This window comes from Branchiostoma belcheri, unplaced genomic scaffold (genome assembly GCF_001625305.1).
Source record: "Branchiostoma belcheri isolate BF01 breed outbred unplaced genomic scaffold, Haploidv18h27 scaffold1, whole genome shotgun sequence".
Classification (NCBI taxonomy): domain Eukaryota; kingdom Metazoa; phylum Chordata; class Leptocardii; order Amphioxiformes; family Branchiostomatidae; genus Branchiostoma; species Branchiostoma belcheri.
Genome location: NW_017802379.1, coordinates 10,228,808 through 10,248,822, shown reverse-complemented (window position 1 = coordinate 10,248,822; position 20,015 = coordinate 10,228,808). Strand labels below are relative to the sequence as shown.

General features: G+C 39.5%; 2 protein-coding genes across 3 annotated transcripts in view; both read right to left on the bottom strand.

Annotated features, from left to right (window-relative positions):
• LOC109477840 (serine/arginine repetitive matrix protein 1-like) overlaps positions 1-10,918 on the bottom strand; it is a 60,804-nt gene extending 49,886 nt beyond the window's left edge. The window contains exon 1 of one of the 2 annotated variants that reach the window (XM_019779301.1): positions 10,728-10,918. In XM_019779301.1, coding sequence (XP_019634860.1) covers positions 10,728-10,826 — 99 coding nt within the window. In that variant the 5' untranslated portion in view covers positions 10,827-10,918. Of the gene's footprint in view, positions 1-5,201; positions 5,485-10,727 lie in introns of those variants that run through there. The other variant, XM_019779440.1, reaches the window with a different exon arrangement.
• Positions 10,919-13,544: 2,626 nt separating this feature from the next.
• LOC109478763 lies at positions 13,545-17,778 on the bottom strand. The gene is made up of 2 exons (XM_019780564.1): positions 16,281-17,778; positions 13,545-15,334 (listed from the first exon to the last, which is right to left on the bottom strand). Exons 1-2 carry the CDS (start codon positions 17,628-17,630, stop codon positions 14,396-14,398), a joined length of 2,289 nt encoding a protein of 762 aa, XP_019636123.1. The 5' UTR covers positions 17,631-17,778; the 3' UTR covers positions 13,545-14,395.
• Positions 17,779-20,015: the final 2,237 nt, after the last annotated feature.

The window sequence follows — 20,015 nt, the reverse complement described above, 5'->3', positions numbered from 1 at the left end:
AAATAAAAAAAAGTTTGGCCCCCCAAAAAAAGATGCTTTAGTTTCATTATGAAATCTATGTAACTGTTAGTTATGATGGTTGACCAAATGACACAGAGTATGGTATGGCCAATTATCCAGTCTTCAAATTCATTTCTTTACGTTTTCTTCTTTTTCGTTTGATTTTGGCATTCTAGCACATCGTAATCATTTTCCAATATTTTTTTTGCAACTTACGGTACATATCTGCTCATTTTGGAACTGTTTTGTACAATTTACAGTATGGTTCAAAATTATTATTTTTTCATATTATTTTTTATATTTTTTTGGAAACGGAAAAAAATATTCATGCACGCGCAGATGTTATCCATATAATCACATCAACATGGCCTAAGCATGACCTGACACCCATGCCTGCATGTAAATTGCAGGCTAAAGCTCTATTCTTGATGGTCGTAAAAACAGCCCAGTCGCTTGATAAGAGTTATCGCAAGAGTAATGGTACCTTACACTGGGGATTTGTGGTCAAACATGTGGTATTCGAAGTGCATGTAATAGATTATAGGCACAACATTCGTGTCTATTTTTCCATAATATTATCCTCAAGAAAACAGTTTAAGCTTAATAGTGTACTTAACAGCCAGGTACAGCGATATCATTTCACTGTTGGCATCAAAGAGGTAAAAATAGTCCTTTTACATCATCAGGAAGTGATTCAGAACATGATAAATCCATAGAGTATTAACTTTATTTTACGACTGCCCAACAAGTGGTCTGTATTATAAGTTGCTGGGTGTGATCTAAGTGGTGGAATTGACTGAGACTCGACTGTCCTTTGCTGAAACACAGGGTAGCTGAAACTATAGTTTATAAACTCTGAATAAGTTGCCACAAATTACTAATTGAAACGGGAAGGCACAACCGCATTCCTCTCCAGAATAGACTCTGTCATTACTGTAACATGAATAGAATTATAGAAGATGAACAACACAGACTTTATTTTAGACTGTACTTCATATTCTAATGAAAGATCTGTCCTTTTTAATCATATCAAAGAGAAGTTCCCATACTTTGAACACCTATGCGCAAATGATAAATTTATATTTTTGATGCGCCTATAGCTAGACAAACCCTGTATCACAAACATGATCTGTTCCCACATTTTGACTTGAACTTGACCACTCTGCTCACTAGAACACTTTGTATTAGCCCAGTATCAGTACCCTTGTATGTTCCTTATGTATGCATGTGTAAGTCAAGTAGTGTATCTTTTGTCTCCAATTTTCTACATACATCTGTAATGTGTCTGTTAAGCCCGTCGTGGCATGAATGTACAATAAACTTTAAGGTACAGTATTTCAGTTAATTTTGCTTTTCATAGAGCCTAACATAAGAAGAAAAATAACAACTGATCAGATTGATCTCAATAGGCTTTTAGGAAAATATAATTGTAACAAGACTTCACATTTAATGACAGATTTTGACAGCATTACTACGATGCTGACAATCGTAAACAGCCCCCTTCTAGGCCCCAGTGCACAAATAGATCCACCCACAATTACGAGGAAAACGTCATGGCCGATTTTCCTGATCTTGTCACGTCTGACAATTGCTTAACCAGGTGTGGAAAATCAGGGCTGGTAGCCTGCTGTATGCATAGGTGTTGTACGTCATGGTGTGAACATGTGCCTTAAGTACACAGAGAACATATGTAGTGGTATACTATTACTACAAAAGGTAACATGAGCATATTTTCTTCTGGAGTTTGTGTATTAAGACAGTTATTGCATGTATATGTATGGCACCCTGGTATCACCAGAGCCCAATCCGGTGCGATAGAGAATGTACAGAAAAGAGCTTGTCGGATTATTCTAGGATCAAACTTTATATACAGTATGGCTTTAAACCAGTTGTCACTTGTATCTCTGTACAACAGACGCCAGGAACTATGTACAAAGTTTGCTACTTCCTTATCAAACTCAACGACCTTCTCTAACTGGCTTCCCCCAAAACGTGTGAGCCTTCATGGCAGAAACCTCAGATCCAAACACCAGATAACACAGTTTAAATGTAGGACGGAACGATATAGAAAGAGCACATTGCCGTTCTTAGTGGACCTGTTAAACGCCGAACAGACCAAGACAGTCCTAGAGTAACACATGTATATTTATATTTATTTTAATGTTTATGCGTGACTTTTCTTAGAGAATATGATGTATAGTGTTGAGTTACAATTAATGTTGTTATCTTGCGCTGATTTTAACAGTTGTCCCTTACCTTGTTTGCCTAATGCTACGTTACCTACGTATCACTGAGTGGAGCTTTTTAACGAATGTAATGTAAATCATACATAATTTCAGCCGATAATGGCTGCTACTGTATGTTTTGTACGATGTGTAATTTGTAAATAAACCATTCATATATATTTTAGTATCATCTGTGTTTACCATAACTAAAAGCACTAATCTAGACAAAATGTACAATTCAGAGCATCCTGCAGTTTGAAAGGAAACAGCTAGGTGGCTGATCTTTCCCTTACTAACAAGAAATCAGAAATTTCAAACTTCTGGAAAATGTTTTGAGATTGTGTCAACGTATAATTGGACTGTGGACAGGATTGTATGATATAATTTTCTCAGGTATTACTGAATTTCTCCAGCCACTGACTGCCACTTGGCACAAGTTGGGTTGCATTCAGGTGTGACACCCTGTCAATCAACTTACAAAATCATCTCCCACCCACCATAGCTATGCAGCCAAAGCTATCAGGGCAAATAGATACACAGCCCACAACTCAGCCATCCAAAACAATTATTATACTTTCGTATCCAGAAAAAAATAATAAATAAATAAATAAATATTAGTCATCCAGTTTAGAAACCAAAGTAAACTTTCTAGCAGAGGTAGTATGTCACATAAGTTATACGATCTCAAAACTGAATGCATAGGGATAGTTGTGCAGGTGTCCTGCAAAATTCAGCTATCTTGATACGAAAAATGTCGTATTTGATCCTTGTTGGCTGTTAGTTCTGTCACAGACTGCTTGAAAATACTGCAGCACAATCGTATACTGATCTATGCGACTGCACCATCACTTAGTATGTATCAAAACAAAGAACACCAACAAGAAGTGATTTAGTCCCACCCTGTATACCCTGAAGCTTGATAGGCTGGTATTAACCAATAGCAACACTGTAACCATTATGGCAACCACAGATTAACAGGTGGTTATTCAAGTGCAAAATGATGCTACAAATACTCAAATAATAATCTAAAAAAAGCTCTACAGCTTCACAATGATTATCAGAAATAAAAGTCACCCCAATGACAATAATAACCGTGTATAATTATTATCAAAAAAGTTGGACACAAAGTACTGAATGAACATATTGTACTGCTGCAACAATGTCAACAGCAAAAGTTGCCTCTGGCGCCCGCCATTGTATAGCATGATGAGGTCAGAATTAACCAGGTCACTATAGACAGAAGCAAATTTTACAGTAGGACCAGGAAGAGGAAGACAAATTAAAACTCTTACAAATACATATTGGTTAGGCCACACCAATTTAATTTCTTGGTTTCGCCCAATTCATTTTTTTCTGATTTGCAAAAAAAATTCAGAATCAACTGCAAAATGCTCATATTTTGCGCTGAATAGTTGAAAACAGTCCTTTTCTTCCTAGTTGTTACAGTTATTTCATCTTTCAATGCAACTTGGTATCATTAAAAATTCAAAATTCATTGAACCAGCCTGGTGTGGTGACTTCATGGCTCCTATCGTACCATTTTGGGCCATAATAGGATGCCTAGGCCTGTTTTTATTTTTATTTTGTTTGCCCGCCCGCTCCATTATTTTTCTAGAAAAATCTGTTAACCAAGAAATTACATTAGTGTAGACTTATGACATTATGTTTGAGAATACTCTGTAAATGGCTGAGTTACCTATATTTTTGCATTTTCTTCCAGAATTATGACTTCAGCAAAAAAACTGCCAATAATATGATGAGCGTGATCGATTGTTAATTTTAATGTAGAATGAATGATTGAAAATTCATCACGTTTTGATGGATCTGTCAGCGAAGATTTGCATTTTAATTAAGCCAAAAATGAAAAGCAATTCTTAATTACAAACGGTAAGGCATATACACGAATTGAGGAACCAATCTAAATCATGCAACCACAGATGATGTCCACTCCGTACTACTACATGTACATGTGTATATTATAGATTTAAACTAAAGAATTCTACTAGAACATGAAAGACAATGAAATACTGACACTGTACACTTGAAGAAGCCACACAGACAAAACCGGTCGTGTGACAGGCTGAATAAAGGTTCTAAATGGGAACTATGCGGCTCCAGATGTCTTACTGAGGGACGACTGCGTGTGTGAGATGTTGGTTAGCTTGAGGAATGAATCCCCTCTACTATATATTGACAGACTTAAGTCATATGACAACCTAATAATGCTTGCCGGTATACTGCCAAAAGTCACGTAGACCAATTACAAAGAAGACATTGGCGCCAACTCAGTTTGGTTACAATGAGACAGTCTGTTAGTCTGCATAGTACAAAACCTACATCATATAGTGAACCCAGACTGGCTTTCTATAGGCGTGAAATGGGCAAACAAAGGGGCAGTTCCATCACGATTCAAAACATCTCTACGACATGATAAAATTATATCAGAGAAGAATAGAAATTAAACTATAAGACAATCATACATTGCTTCATGCAGTCATCCCTAGTTCTTGTCCTGAATGTACTTCACATACTGTTGACCTGAGATCAGTTTAAAAATTAAAATATAGTGTTTACCAGTTATTTTCCACATATACGTACTGACAGAGATCAAAACTATAGGTTCAGTCATGTTTTAAAACATCACAGTGATGACAGAATTTCATAAGAGGAGAAAGATCGTATATCAAACTATAAGACCCTGCATACATTGCTTCAAAGACTCATCCTACTATTAAACATATGATTCAGACCTCCAGTTAAAAAAACATACCTGGTCCTGTATACTAGTATGTGTCTTCTGTTATTCATATTCGAAAGCTACCCCTGTTGTGCGAAACAAGCCTGGCCTAAGCCTGGGCATTTTATCATGCTGACACAGCAAGAAGCTTGCCTTACCAAGAACGAATTACAAGAAGAGGTTGCGGGTAAATCAAATATCTACCTACGAAGAAGAGAGACGGTTGTATATTTACGTACCGGTGCTAGGCGGTCGGCCATTTTGATGAGGTAAGAGCGGAGAGTGGTTGGACAGGTCAGTAGTGTTTCTACCACGGCGAGACACCACCCATAATTACCCCTGCCTCATCCACCTCCGTCAGCGCACTCTCACGCTCAGTCAACCACGGACGACCTCCAAATACCCCGCCTGCCTTCATTGTTATCCAGCGCGAGCTACGCAAGTCTGTGGTTCCAGTGATCCCATGTATCAATTTTGCATCACCCGCGATGAATTATTTATCACCTAGTCAACCTGATCGGTAATTTACTTTCATACATCGTTATCTAAATGTCGCCGTCATTTGGAGTTCTAAGCTTTCATTTGCTGGGAAAGGAGTTTGTCTGAGTATTAGAAACATGTTTTTATGATCAACAAATATTTCTACGTATACATACAAACCAAACATAGTATGCAAGAGCAGCTCGATCATGTTGCTCAGTTTTTTGTTTTTTTGGGGGGGACAGTCAGCCATTTGGTACATTTTTTCTTGCAATATTATCAGTTTACCATCCAAACAAATTACTAGTATCAGAATCAAGCATTAAATAACATGGCAATAAAAAAATTCAAGTAAAAGTATTTCAAATATGCAGGACTGGTGGTATTATCCTAAAAAAATAAACACCTACACGGCACAAAATCCCTAGTTTCCGTGTGAGAAATTGCCGCACACTTTCCCGGATATTTTAGGTTTCCGGTAGAACCCGGGGGTTTCCGACCTGCACACGAAACGTGTCCAGTCCCGTACATGTCCTGTACACTCCCGGAAATGAACCACTTTTTGTGTGCAGGTCGTGTACTGGACGTTATATGCCCGGACACGATCCCTGTACATCCCCGTACACGGCAGGAAATGGCCGTGCACCGCTCCGTGCGTTGCTGGAATATGCATAATTTAGCGGCAATTATCACCTAATTATTCTCCACACGGCAGCGGAAATTCGCCGTGTACGGGTCGGACATGCCGGTACTACACCCCCCACCCCCCGGCCAAAACCCGCCCCGCTCTCGGGATCGGTTGCTCCCGTTCCCGGGACCCGTTGGTCCCATTCCCGGGGCCCTGCTGTTCCCGTTCTCGGGACCCCACTGCACCCACTACGGGGACCCCCCTTCCTGCTCCCGGGGCTTCGCTGCCCGGCTCCCGAGAAATCGCTTCCCCCGCTCCCGGGACACATTTCGATGTTTTAGGAACACATTTCATTCATAAAAAAGGTAATACATGTTTATACTTCATTCATCGTTTTATTGGTATAAACAGGATCGCCATTTACAGACTGACAAAAATAACGCTCTATGTATAGTGTATACACGTTATGCACTATGCTAACACTATACAATAATGTAACCTGGTACTTTGTCAAAAAATGTGTAGCCGAAACATAGAAACAATAGACTTTTTCCCGAACTAGCCTTCCAGGGACTAGACTTTTAAAATCGTTGGACCCGGTGTAAACTCAGAAATTACTAGTAATTAACAGATTTCTTTAAAAAGTAAACTAACATCACATCTCATCACAGTCACCTCCAAATAGAAGTCCATTTTAGCAAAAAATGTCAAAAAGTAACTAATACTGACATATCATCAGGTTAAAAGAGGAAAATAGCCCTCAGATCATGAAAGTGAATGGCGCTTACGTCATACACAAACAGTCAAAAGACTAAATTTTCAATAAACAAAGAAGGCCTCAAACAAAGTTCTTCAAAATACAAATACATGTACGTGTAGCAAAAACATAATGGCAGACCTAACATGAAGTTAAATGAGGCTTGGCAGAAAACAATATCACGTCATTACAAAAAAAGATCATTTGCTCAGAAATTAATTACATGAACACGTATTCAATTTACAATGTCGTTAAAAGACAAGCTGTCGGTTTCGTAAAGTTTGCTTTGTCGCCTCTACATAGCGAAAACGTTTTCATCCTGGAAGGACAAACTGCCCCCTGTCTGTCTGCGGGATGGCGTGGTGTTGGTGTCGGTTGTGATCGCAGTCAGGCCGGAGCGGCGTGCTGGGCGCGGGGTGCACCCCGGGCGGGAGTGCAGCGGGGCCGGCCTGGGTCGTCGGAGCCTGCCGGGCGCTTTAACACAGCACCCTCGCCTTTAGATCTGAGCCTGGGTGTGCAGTCTGCCTGTTTGCCTCCAGCCTGGCCTGCAGGACATGGAAAAACGAAAATCTAAGTCAAAAGTCGAAGGCATTTTTGAATTTCATTTGAAGTTACGTGTACATGTACTAGACGTTTTATAAACAAGCCTGGCAAAGATGCGGACGTCTGTATGGACACATTTCGAGGAGAAGTCATTTATCATTTTTAACGAATGTTTTTAACGTCAGACAGCAACAATTTTGTCCAGATGAAAAGGCTCCATTCACCAAGCATCAACGTCTACTTTTCTTTTCATTGTAATCATGGGAACAATACAAACACAACATTTCCCTCGGTAATGAAAACAATTCAAATTGTCAAGAGCCTTGTCGGCCTTCGTATGCAAAGATATACATTTGCATAGACTCACCCTCTTCTGTGTGACTGCAGTCGCTTTTCTTTCTTTCTTTTCTGAGCTCTCCGACAGCCTGGCGATAAAGTTTCTTCAAATCGTCTCAAAGTATCCCAAATCCGCGCCTGAAAAAAGTACATATGTTCTGAGCAACATACAAACTATATCGATGTACTTCTAAGTAGAAATAATAAACTATGTTATTAATCAGTAAAAAATAGTGTACACTTCTTGCCAAAATAAATATTTCTGCCGTAGGCACAACTTAGCCAAGGTTTTTAAACAACATGTTTAAGATATATGTAACGATAGTGCCGTATATATAATAGTATCCTTGTTTTAGCTTACCCTTCCTCCTGTCGGTTTGCTGGTTCGTTGCGGTGTTGTCCTTTCAATGTAGTAGAGTCATTTCTTCCGTTGCGAAAACGAAGTAACAGAACGGAATGTTTGACGCCATTTTAGTTCAGGAACATACTAGTAATCTTTGCAAGCCGAGACAAACGTGTTTTGAAAAAGCAAACCGTCGTTGTGACAAAGCAAGATTCAAACGACCCACCAAAACAAAGCATCGCGTCTCTTATTGGCTGGTCCCGGCGAGAGCGAGGTAGGATTGGTCGTCAGTCATATAATCACGTGATCGCGTTCAATACTACAACCATCTTGTTTTTATATTATAGGTTTTAAGTTAAATCGCCTGTGCAGTCTGAACACTTGGATGATAGGATGTTTCTGATTGTGTGAATGTATTTATTTCAAGGCAGACAAATGATCTTCATAATTCTAATTCGTCATGATTACATGGCTTTATTCGTTCTAGAATTACACAACTTGTCGCTCACTAAGTGAAATAAAACCGCACTTCAACTCCAACATAACCTTACTCTTTGTAAATGTATCCAAAATCCACAATTAATGTCATGAGGGTTGACTTGTTTTGCTGGATTTCAGTATTTTACCAGGCATGGGGGACGCTGTGAGTTCTCCCTTTGTTTACACAAAGGCTATTCACATAAACGGACGCCATGTCAGACACATCGCAATACACATCGACCGAACTACAATGTAAAGCTTGCATATTATTACCCATACATGTACCTAAAAATCATAGCAAACTGATCAGGTCATGTTAGTTCAAACCCCTTTAGTCAAGCGTTTGATTACATCATGGTAATGAACCTCACGGATAAACTATTATTTCCAAAATAAAAAAATTCAGATTTAGACCGGAGTGTAGATTTAGGTCATTTGACCGAGTAGGTTATATAACCCCAGCGTCGGGGCGCCCTACGCTCAAATGTGCTTTGTCGTATGGACGACATCACGACAAATCAAGCCAAGGACGCATAGGTTCAAATGTTGTATTAACAATCCTTGATCATTCTATATCTAATTTGCTTAGATTAAAGTGCTGGCAACTTTGGTTCAAGTAATTATCACCTGAAACATGAATACACGCAGTACCTAATTACCCCTTATTGTTAGCCGCTCCCCAACACACGCCAAGTGTGCGGGGCGTAAATTTCCTTGCACGTGCACGGCGAGCACGAATCCGGGAGTGTAAGGAAATATCCGGGGCCGTACACGCGGAGCCCGGAAATCCATGGACGCGACCAGGACACGGCGAGTTTCACGGGTGTGTGCGGGACTGGAAACTCTTGGAAACGTGGTTTTTCATACAGTGCTACATGTACGTGTATATTCAGTAAAAAAGAAGACAATATAAAGTAATTCTTGTATCTGCAAACTATTTTTTTTCTCATGACCTGTACTTAACCCAGTGGGTATATTGTGTACAATAAAGTCTTCATTCATTCATTAAAACAATACTGATAAATTTACTGATAAGTTTTTTTTACACAGAGAAAGTAAACTAATACTACTTATAATAATAAGCAGATTGATACAAAAATACAAAAACAGAGATATCCATTGTTTGAGCCCCGGAAACTGCTCTGCTCCAGTAATATGCGTACCTACAGTGTGTGGAGGGAGTAGGGTTGTGTCATTCATGGCAAGTGACCTTTCCCTCCCCAAGCCTTTTCAGCGCCAAGCGGACATGCATGAAGCAAGGAGAATCTTGTGCACTGTTTCCATTCACTGCACACTTCTTGCATAGAGAGTAACAGTATCAACACAGGCTGGGCATTCTATGCATGCCTCTATGCTAGCATCTCATCTTACGAGGTCTGTGGCTTAAATTCTTACCTTTAAAACTGAGTTTTTAAGCACCTTTGAGAGAACTTTTAGAGTTTTCATTCAATTTCTTAAACTAGGAAGAAATCAGAGATTTTAAATCTCTATGAAGGCTATACAATCCATGCAGACACAAAGAAAAAACAACAAATTGGACTCCAATAATCATGAAAATCAAAGAAATCTGTGAAAATTATCATCAAACACACAAAATCCACCAAGACAATAACTTCCTGTGGAAGGATGTCTACTTCCCCAAGGTAAAAAAAATCTTGAGATTAACCGATATCTTACTTATCATGTTAAAATACTATTACATAATGTTATTGATGACTACTTATGAAAATCTTTATAAGACTGAACATGCAAGGCATGTCAGACTTACATGTATTGAATGTGTATTAGATTATAGCTTATAAGTTAGATTAGATTTTCTTTGCTACATGTACATGTACATTGTACATGTACCTTTAAATGGTTCATGACATGAAAGAAAATGAACAGATTCTAGGACAAGATCCTAACTCATAAAAAGGCAGTTTTTAATTTAAAAAAAATGACTTGTCTACACAAGTTCACTCAACTGGCATGGGTAAAATCAGGCTAAGGAATCCTTTGTTATCAATGGTTAACTTTGTTACTTTTAATATTTTACATCAGTCAAAATCTCAACAAACAAGTTAAATTCTTTTCAATTACAAATTAATTGTTACATCCTTCAGTCTGAACCCTTAGATCTATCCATAAAACTGAAAGTTAGAACATCTAAATTTAGTAAAAACATTTGGGGCAACTGCTGGGCTAGTTACTCTTACCTTTCTGACTGACTTCTTCTTTTTTCTTTCCTGCAAACCAAACAGACTTTCAAGCCATCTGTTTGTATTTTTGGAGGACTGTTTTAGAACTCCTGCCATAGTTTTGCCACAGTTAACTTTTCCCCATAAACACAGCTTGTCTGAGAACAAAGGGTTTGCAACAAAATCTGGTCAGGCAACATTTCTGTGTGGCCTAGGGGGTCATGGCTTGCACAGTCAAGATGGCAAAGGTGAGATTTATTTTGTCATGGTGATTCACCTATTGTTCCCCAAGGGATTTATTTAGACAATGCACCAGACAGGTGTGCCTTGTTGGATGACTCAGGTGTAGGTGATCCCTTATTAGTGATTTATGACAACAAAGTGCCCCTTTCAACAAGATGAGTCAGAAGAGGAACTATTTTTTGTCAGCAAAATTTTTTTACATGCAAAAGCAACAAACAAAAATGCATTTCTATGAAAATTTACTACTAGTATTAAAATCTTTTGACACAAAGTAAAATGAAATTCTAAGTAATTCAATTGATTATCTTATTATTATATACCCTCTATAGCAATGAACGAAATGAACTCTTTGACTTAGTCTCCAAATCCTACCCAAACTTTCACGCATATACAAATGAAAATAAAACTACTCTCCTCCTAACATCCGAAAACCCACAAATTATAGAAAAAGTGGGATCATTTGTCTTCCTCTGTCTTCAAAAAAGAAGTCAAACCCAGTAGTTTTTCTACTAGTAGTCTCTTAAAGTAATAGTTATCAGTAGTTCTATGTGTACGTATTACTTGTTTTTATACAAATGTTTCTTCTGTTCATGCAATTAGCCTTCGGGCATGAATTTGCAATAAAACTTTCTTTATTATAATGATTGTAAACAGGTTTCAGATTTCAGTTGACATTTGTTTTATAATCTTTAATGTTCAGAGTGAGATTCTTGAACTCTGACTCCAATATTGTACAGGTATCCAAAAAAAGTGCATTTCTAAAACTATGATAAAACTACTTAATATAAACTACATTAAATTTTGTGTCAGTTTTCCATGATACACATAAGCCTTGAAACAAAACTAAATTACCCCCCCCCCTCCAAAAATAAGATACCACCAACTTTGATACAACATGATTGTTTTTCTACCTCCATGATACAATAATCCTTTCCTAGAGAATCAATGACATATACATTGAAGATGATCTACATGTAGCTAGAACAAACATTACGTAATACAAAATGAATTATTGACATGCAACTGGATGAATTCTCTGACCAAGGATGTGTTGAACGTCCTTGCTCTGACAAGTCAATCTCACATTACGGATACACTGTAGCATCTGCTATATCACAGTGACTGTAAATCATGATTCGTGGTTTTCACAGTCACTTTACCGCAAACTTATCATTACCACGACCAAATAATTTACTGACTTTCTTTCTTCTGCACCTGCTGCCACTGCGAACATGTCCACTTTTCTCAGAGTCAGACTGCAAAATTTTGCTACTGCAAATATGTATAAACTTAAAGTGATTTACAGTGATTTCATGAGGGACTGCATGGGGGGTCCTGGCAACAGTCAACGGTAAATTCAGCAGGCCCAAAAACACTTAATGGCAAATTCAGATGAATTTACATGTAGGATGACAAATAATGCGCTACATAGAATTAAAAGGGCCAAAAACGCTTCATTGAGGAATATACCGTTAATGCTTAATGTTGAATTAGAGCAGGCCGGCAACGATTAATGGTGAATTAAAATAACCCATAACGGTTAACAAAAAAGGGCATGCAGGCCCTCTTTCATTGCAGCGACTGAGCAATTGACATTACACATGCATCTGATACTCTGAATATTGTCTATGACCTGTGGTTGTCTGCACTACTCCATTAACTGGTATATCAAGGTCAGTTTTCCCCACTTTCAGATGAGAACAATCACATGATTTACAACACAATAGAGCCGGCTTTCCTATGGGAATACACATTAAACTCAAATGTAGAATGTGTTTCAGTTGGACCAGGTACATCTAGAGTTTGCATTTTCTTTTCTGTGAAGCATAGAGTTTTTGGTAACTTATTTGCAAGGCATAGTAACTGGTCGCAATTTTACTCTACGTAAGACGTAATTCGTTATCCAGACTTCAGCATTAAGCAGAACTTTATTATTGACAAATTATCTGGACAGCACATTGCCCAAGTCACAACGGAGCATTTGGTTGTGTTAGTGTTTGCAGCCTTGCTAGTTTTTACATACACCACAATGTAACAATGGAACAATCCAATGTTGCATGCACTCCTGAATTTACCATTATATATGATAAAGCGTTGCTGGCCCTCCTAAATTTACTGTCAAGTATTGGCAGGATCCCCCCATGCAGACCCACTCAAATGTAAAATGTGTAATACTTGTTTCACCAGGTATTGTTTTTTTAGTTACAGTATCACTGAGTTATTAAGCTTGTCAGGTCCAGGTAGAATCCCTTTGGGCAAATCTCCCTGACAGTGTCTGTCAGTTAGAACTTACATGTACTATGCAGGTTGAGGCACACAGATACAAACGCCCTCTAGCAGTGATGGCAGGAAGTGCAAGACGACTTCATTGTTGATGTGGACTGAGGCGTTTCAAGACATGGATACAATGCAGCTACATGATGAGGAAAAAGGGCCCATCATATGGTTAATATCGTGGTTAAGGAACATTAAACTGCTGGTTTTCTATAGATAGAAGACCATATTTGAGATCTTATCTTAATTCTGCAACGTAGGCCTACCAATAACTTACTTGTAAATGAAAAAGGCACTTGATGTTAAAGAATTTATTCATCCCCACAATTCCTGAGACATTAGTAAATAATACGTATAATACGATCTGATAAAAAGGAAGACGTAAAAGACATTTGGCAAAACAACAATAATGTGCTCATAATTGAGATAACATGGTAAAATACATATCAAATCAATATGTCCATAACACCAGCCAGAGGTTTCTTACATGTCCTATAGATAATTATGATATTAAAAATTCTCATACTTCGCTTGAGTGAAATTTCAGGTCTAACTTACAAATTGTAAAAAGAACATTCAATTTATTTCTTCAATTCTTAACTTACTTTCAATTCCAGGATAGATCAGTCCTCATCTCTGGTTAAAAAAGAACTGCAGTCTACCACTTAAAAAAAATTCTGAATGAAATAAAAATGCTTAATGAAATTCTAAACACAGCATTTTGCATCGGCTATGATAAAGAAATACAAATTACATGGAATGAATTTCCTTCCAAGCAGATCAGATTCTGCATTTTACAAAATACAAGATATCCAAAATAGTTAATACATACTCAGGGTTATTTATTACTTTCAACTGTTGTTAAGCTGAGGGTAGTAGAACATTAAATATAAGACAATTTCTAGACAGATACTAGCATCAAATTCACTGTCACTAACAAATATTGGTTATAATACAATCACATTCATTGTAGGTTATCGTAAGATTTTGATACCTGTATTTTCAACAGCTGAAAAGGATCCAAGACAGCTTTTCATGTAACAAAACAGAAGACAGCTGAATTTTGCAGGGCTGTCCCAAGATTGCCCTCAGTTTGTGATCACTTGACGATCACACAACGTACGTGACGAAAGCCCTTACAGGTAGAGCCTGTGCCATCTGCATTCCTATTACTGGCCCTTCTGTGACTTTTTAAACTTGCTAGTTAACCTGGCTAGTCCTCCTTGCCCACTCTGCTTGTTTGGCTTCCTGTAACTCCTGTTCCCTGATGAGAGCGATGCATCAAACATGCTCTCCCCCGGAACAGGTTCTCTGGACAGAGAACGAGTTTTCCGTGGCAGCGACATGTTGCTCCATAGCATCTTCTTCTTCTCCGTGTTCCTGTGGTACTCACTGTTGCTGTGGCTCGCCACACTTTCCGCATCATCCCGCCTGCTCGATCCTCTTGTCTTCTTCTTTTTGCGGCTCTCTCTGCTAGTGCGGCTCCCAACACTTGCCACGTCATCCGCCTTCGACCTCTCCTTTACCTGAACCTCGATGTGCTCTTCTTCCCGCCATTCTGACACCCTTGGCTGTTCCTCTCTAAGCTCCTCTATCATTGGTTCTTCTTTCCTGTACTCCACCAGTGGTGGCTCTCTTCTAAGCTCGTCTGCTATTGGTTCTTCTACAGCAGGGGCCTGCATGATTGGTTCCTGGCTCAATTCGTTTTCGTCGAGGACGGCCAGGTCGAGGTTGACCTCAATGTCGCCTGGGGACATCCCCTCGGGCGGTCGCACGTTCACGTGGAGGGACTTCCCCTCTCCTTTTGTCACGTTTACCAACACGTCTTCCGTGGCGCTGATGGCAGCTCGGACAGACGCTGTCGTACTGGTCGACCTAACGCTGGAGACAGATGCGTTATCGTCTCCCACGATGTCAAGGGGGAGTTTGGGCACCGTGTCCAGCACATCATAGGAGGGAGGGGGGCGGTCGGGTGGACCAGACGGCTGTTCCGGACCGGAATCAATCTTCCGTAAAGTGGATTGTGGGACAGGGGCATTGTCCTCCTTTGTGACGTAGTAATGCTGGTCATTCACCAGGACTTGAGTAGGTGCAGGCGTGTTTTCCTCCTGTTGAAAAAAAAAGAAAATTGAATGAAGAGGGTCTTGCTTGACATTGCCTTTACTCACTTAGACTACATGTAGTACTACATAATAAGGATGATAAACGATTAAGTGGGCATATTATGTTGAGGTTTGTACTATGTACTGACAATCTGTAGCTGTATAGCCTATATAACCGTCATTCAGCATACATGTAATACACCAGCACATGGCATGGCAGCAGCTAGCTACACAACATGTATATTACACTGAACAACCTGTTGCGCCTAACTTTTGCTCATCCAATTCCGGGTGTTGTATGAAGCTACATGCATCTAGTGATGATGCCCCAACTGTACTTGGTTGCAGCAAGTTCCAGTCTACAATACATCTTTAAACAAAGATACAGGTAAGCCTCCAAACACATGAGTCACGCAGTTGCTTACAATGATGACAAATCAGCATGTACCCTAAGGTCTTCGTGCTTTGAAAAGGCCCTGGTAATTAAAATAATTGGATGTCGTGATAATTGCACCTTATTTTGATGTGTCCCAAGGCATAAACAGGGTTGGTCCTTCGAAAATTCAAAGATGAAGCTCAAAACAAAATTCTTTTTTTTTTGTTCAATCGACATCAACTCTGAAGTCATTACAAGCTTTCCTCATTCCTTTCCGAAAAATGTTTTGAACTGGCAAAACTGCCTGAGGGTTTAAAGAATCAATTTCTAAGTATCCTGTTGAGTCAGGGTGTTTTGAGGTTAGACATTTTCAAAATCTTCAACCATCAACCTGACCAATGAGTCCCGAACTTACAACGGTATTAGACTGAGTCGAACATGTTACCCCTACATTCCGATATTCGGTCGTCGGCAATTAGAAGTAACAATTCTAATGGGCAAATAGACATTAGGTTTTGGGGACATTTGGTGTGTTAGTACATGGATGTAACGTTAACTGACATTTGTGTGACTCACCTGCTGTTCTGCCCCAGTAGTCATGGAGCTCTGCACCCCTGTCGTCTGATCTCCACCCGCTGGCTGCCAGCTCCAGTCTTTCACACTCCCCGCCAGGCTGAAGTGCGACTCCCGCTTCTCGACTGGCTCTTTCTCGTACGTGACCCCGTCTGAATAGCCATTGCTGGTGCCGATGAGTTGTGACCTCCTGCTGCTGTCGTTTGGTTGTACCGCCGGACCAATGTTGACAGAGATATTTCCGTTACTGGGTTGCGACTCTCTTCTGTTATTGGTTGGTTGGATCATCGAGTCCCTGTTGTTTAATAGACCCGTCGCAGATGTAATGCTGCTCGCATTGCTAATCTCCGACTCCCTCCTGTTGTCCATTGTTTGGACCAACTTGCCCGAGTCTCCGTGGTTCGATGAAAAGCCGTTAGCGGAGCCAACACTGCTGACTTTGTCAGTTTGTGACTCTCTCCTTGTTTCTTGGCTGAACTTACTGGACACGGAGACGGTCTTCTGGCCCTTGCCGTTTGCACTGTCATAATGGTTATGGACCCTGTTTTGCTTTTTGTGTTCTTTCGACCGGACTTTGTCATTCTCGTATTCCTCCTGCAAAGCGTCAGTCGGCTTTTGTAGGAAGATGATCTTGAGCTTTCCGTCCTCGACGTATGTGATGAACATTTCTCCGGGAACCTGCTGCTGTTTCTTCAGCATTTCAGGCGGAAGCGGAAACTGCTGAAAGTTGACAATGGTCCAGCCTTGCATTTTCTCAGCGTTGAAGGACACGGCCTGAATTCCACCCAGGGCAGGGGGACGTTTCTCGTCGGGATCGAAAGGGATGTTTTCGTACGAGGCGGACAAATCTTGCAACACCTCGTCAGTCAGCGAGAAGCGTACTTTCTTGTCGTGCAAATGAGCAGGATTCTGGGGGAAAGGCGCAGAGCTGGGTGGACTTGGGGCGGCTTGTACTGCTGACGGCCCGACGATGGCTTTTTGAGGAAATGACGACCCATTGATGGCCGTCTGGGGGAATGACCGCCGCCTGCTGTACTCCGATAAGTCATCGACCTGACTGATTGTCCAGTTCTCGACTTTGTCAAAAGAGAACTTCTCGTTAGGGTTGCGAGGCGCCCGGACTGCAGGCTCGGAGAAAGTCGCAGCTGGCTTCTGTTGCTGTTGTTTGGGTTGGCTGGCTTGGGATCCGGGTGGTTGTGTAACAAGCACGGTGTTCCAGATCCTCTGGCTGGGCTGCCTGTCGGTATGTTTCTCCCCACACACCTCGGCGGTGTGCCATCCTCCCGGTGGGAGGATGTTGGGGTTGAAGTCGGTGGCGATTCTGGTGTCGATGTAGGTGGTACTGGCATCCATGATGCGAGCAGGTGCCAATCTCCAAAACTAACCTCCTTCTGAGAATGTGAAGGCGTTCTGTGTGCCCTGACTAATGGGATGTTTTCATTGTCTAAACTTGTTAGGCAGGTTTTGTGTGTTTGTTTCTGACAAGATAATTGTTATGCAGACCAGGTTCTGACCCACATGCAGAAGGATTTATAAGCTATTTTTAACACCTTTCTTTCATGAAGCTTTATTTGTCCTTGTGAGTGTGAGTGACGAATATTAGGAACACTGTACCAATATTCATGAAAAAGTGTTTTGAGTGAAATGTTGATGACACGTGACCTGTGTTAAAACTTACCATTTTCTTCTGATCTCCTCAACAACAAAGTTACAAAATTACCTGATTGAATCAGGTCAGATGATTAACCTTTCTTGCAACACAAAGGGTAATTACATATTTTTTGTTTAAAAAGAATCAACACACAAACACAAGAAAATGGTGTCCTTTATATATTGTCTATAGACTTGTGGAAGGGACTCAAAATGCACAGAAGTGTGACAATGAGTCATAGAATCTGTTTTGCACTAAAAACCTGGGACATTTTTCTAAATGCCTCTAGGCATGATTTGCATAACGGCGCTTCTTCATTGTTGCTGCACTGACTTACTCTACAAAAAAGTTAACACAAGCACAACAAACTTTAAGTTTATAGTGTTTCGTTTACTAAATGGAACTGTACTGTTTTGACCTTTTTTGCTGGCTTATAATGTTATCATGATGAACTTCATGAAATTTTGAAATCATTAAAACTTATATTGTTGTTTATGATGGCATATACTGTAATTCCTGATTTTTCCACTCTACTTTTATGTTTATAGTTTCCATGCATGATATATGGAATATTATGAATATGAATATTGAACAAATTGTATTTCTCCCACCTCCCCATTGCCGCCGCCACCATAAAGATTAAGTATGGTGAACATGCCAATTTTCCTCAGACAGTAAAATTTTACAACCATGAAGACCAAGTGAATTACAGTAATTACAGAATTACTGTAAAGTGCCTTAAACTTTTTTCTAAAAGAATAGCTACATAAATTACTGTCACCTTTTTCAACAGTTTATTGCAATAATAACCCAAGGAAATACAGTCTACAGTGAAGATGTCTATTGGACAACTGTTGTTTTTCACCTCTTATCTTAGAATTCAAAACAAACTGCTGACAGTAACTCTTTCCATGATGTAAGAATTCATTTTATGATCATAACTTTTGACTTTAAAAGTAAGCGACATCATATTAACCTAACTTCATAATAACCCTACTTGGATGACATGACTTTCTTTGATTATTTAGTCCAAACACCTGCCTTTAGAACATTATCCTTGACCTACGCTACAACACTATAAACATATATTAACTAACATTCTATGGACTTTAACTTAGTCACAAAACTTCTTTAAGATCACAAAAAATAGAGCAGGTGTCTTCTTTAAGTTTTGTTCTGTTCCAAGCCTCCAAACAATAAAGCCAAAATCTCAATACAAATCAACCAAATCTGCATCTTTTCTGTAAAAAAACATCAAGACGAAGTATCAAACATCTAACTGTAACACAACTATTAATAATAATACAATAGCCCCACCTGGTCTGAAAGCATTGTTAGCCTTGTAGGATTACATCCCATTCTTATGACTTCATTTGTTAAGCTTCAATGAAGACTGAAGGACAGAGGGTGACAACAGTAACTCATAAACAGTAAGTCATAAACTTACAGTATATTACTCCTTACACCATGTATTACTAAGTTTCTAAAAGAAATAAATCATTCTCATCCCATTTTACGTAATATATGACAGTACATGTAGCAGTATTATTCCACTAAAAAAATTACACATTCTGTTAGACAGTCAAAGCTTTTGTTCTACAAGTCAACTGGACCATTTGAAAAGTTGACAACACTTTACAATGTAGTACCTACACAAGGTGCTAGAGGGAGCAGTATTGACATTCTACACCAGTCATATAGTCATGATAGTTGTACCTGTTCATGAGACATGTAAGTGTTGAGATTCCCACAGCTTGCAACACTCCATTACACTGGGTAATTGTATTGGGTGTACCACTAGATACAGCACTCTACAACACAACATACTACATGTACATGTATTAGGTTATTCTGTACAAGTGCCAACACCAAATGTATTCATCCCTTACTTCTTGCTATCAACTTGAAGATGAAGGTTGGATTCCATAAATCCACATCTCATTGTCTTCATGGTCCTTCCCTTTCCATACTGTTTCACAGTCTTGGATTAATGATATTGATAATAAAACACCTTACCCAGTATACATGTACATGTATCTTTATATCACAATATGGCTTTTGGTCCTTGTGAATCTTATGCAGTTTAA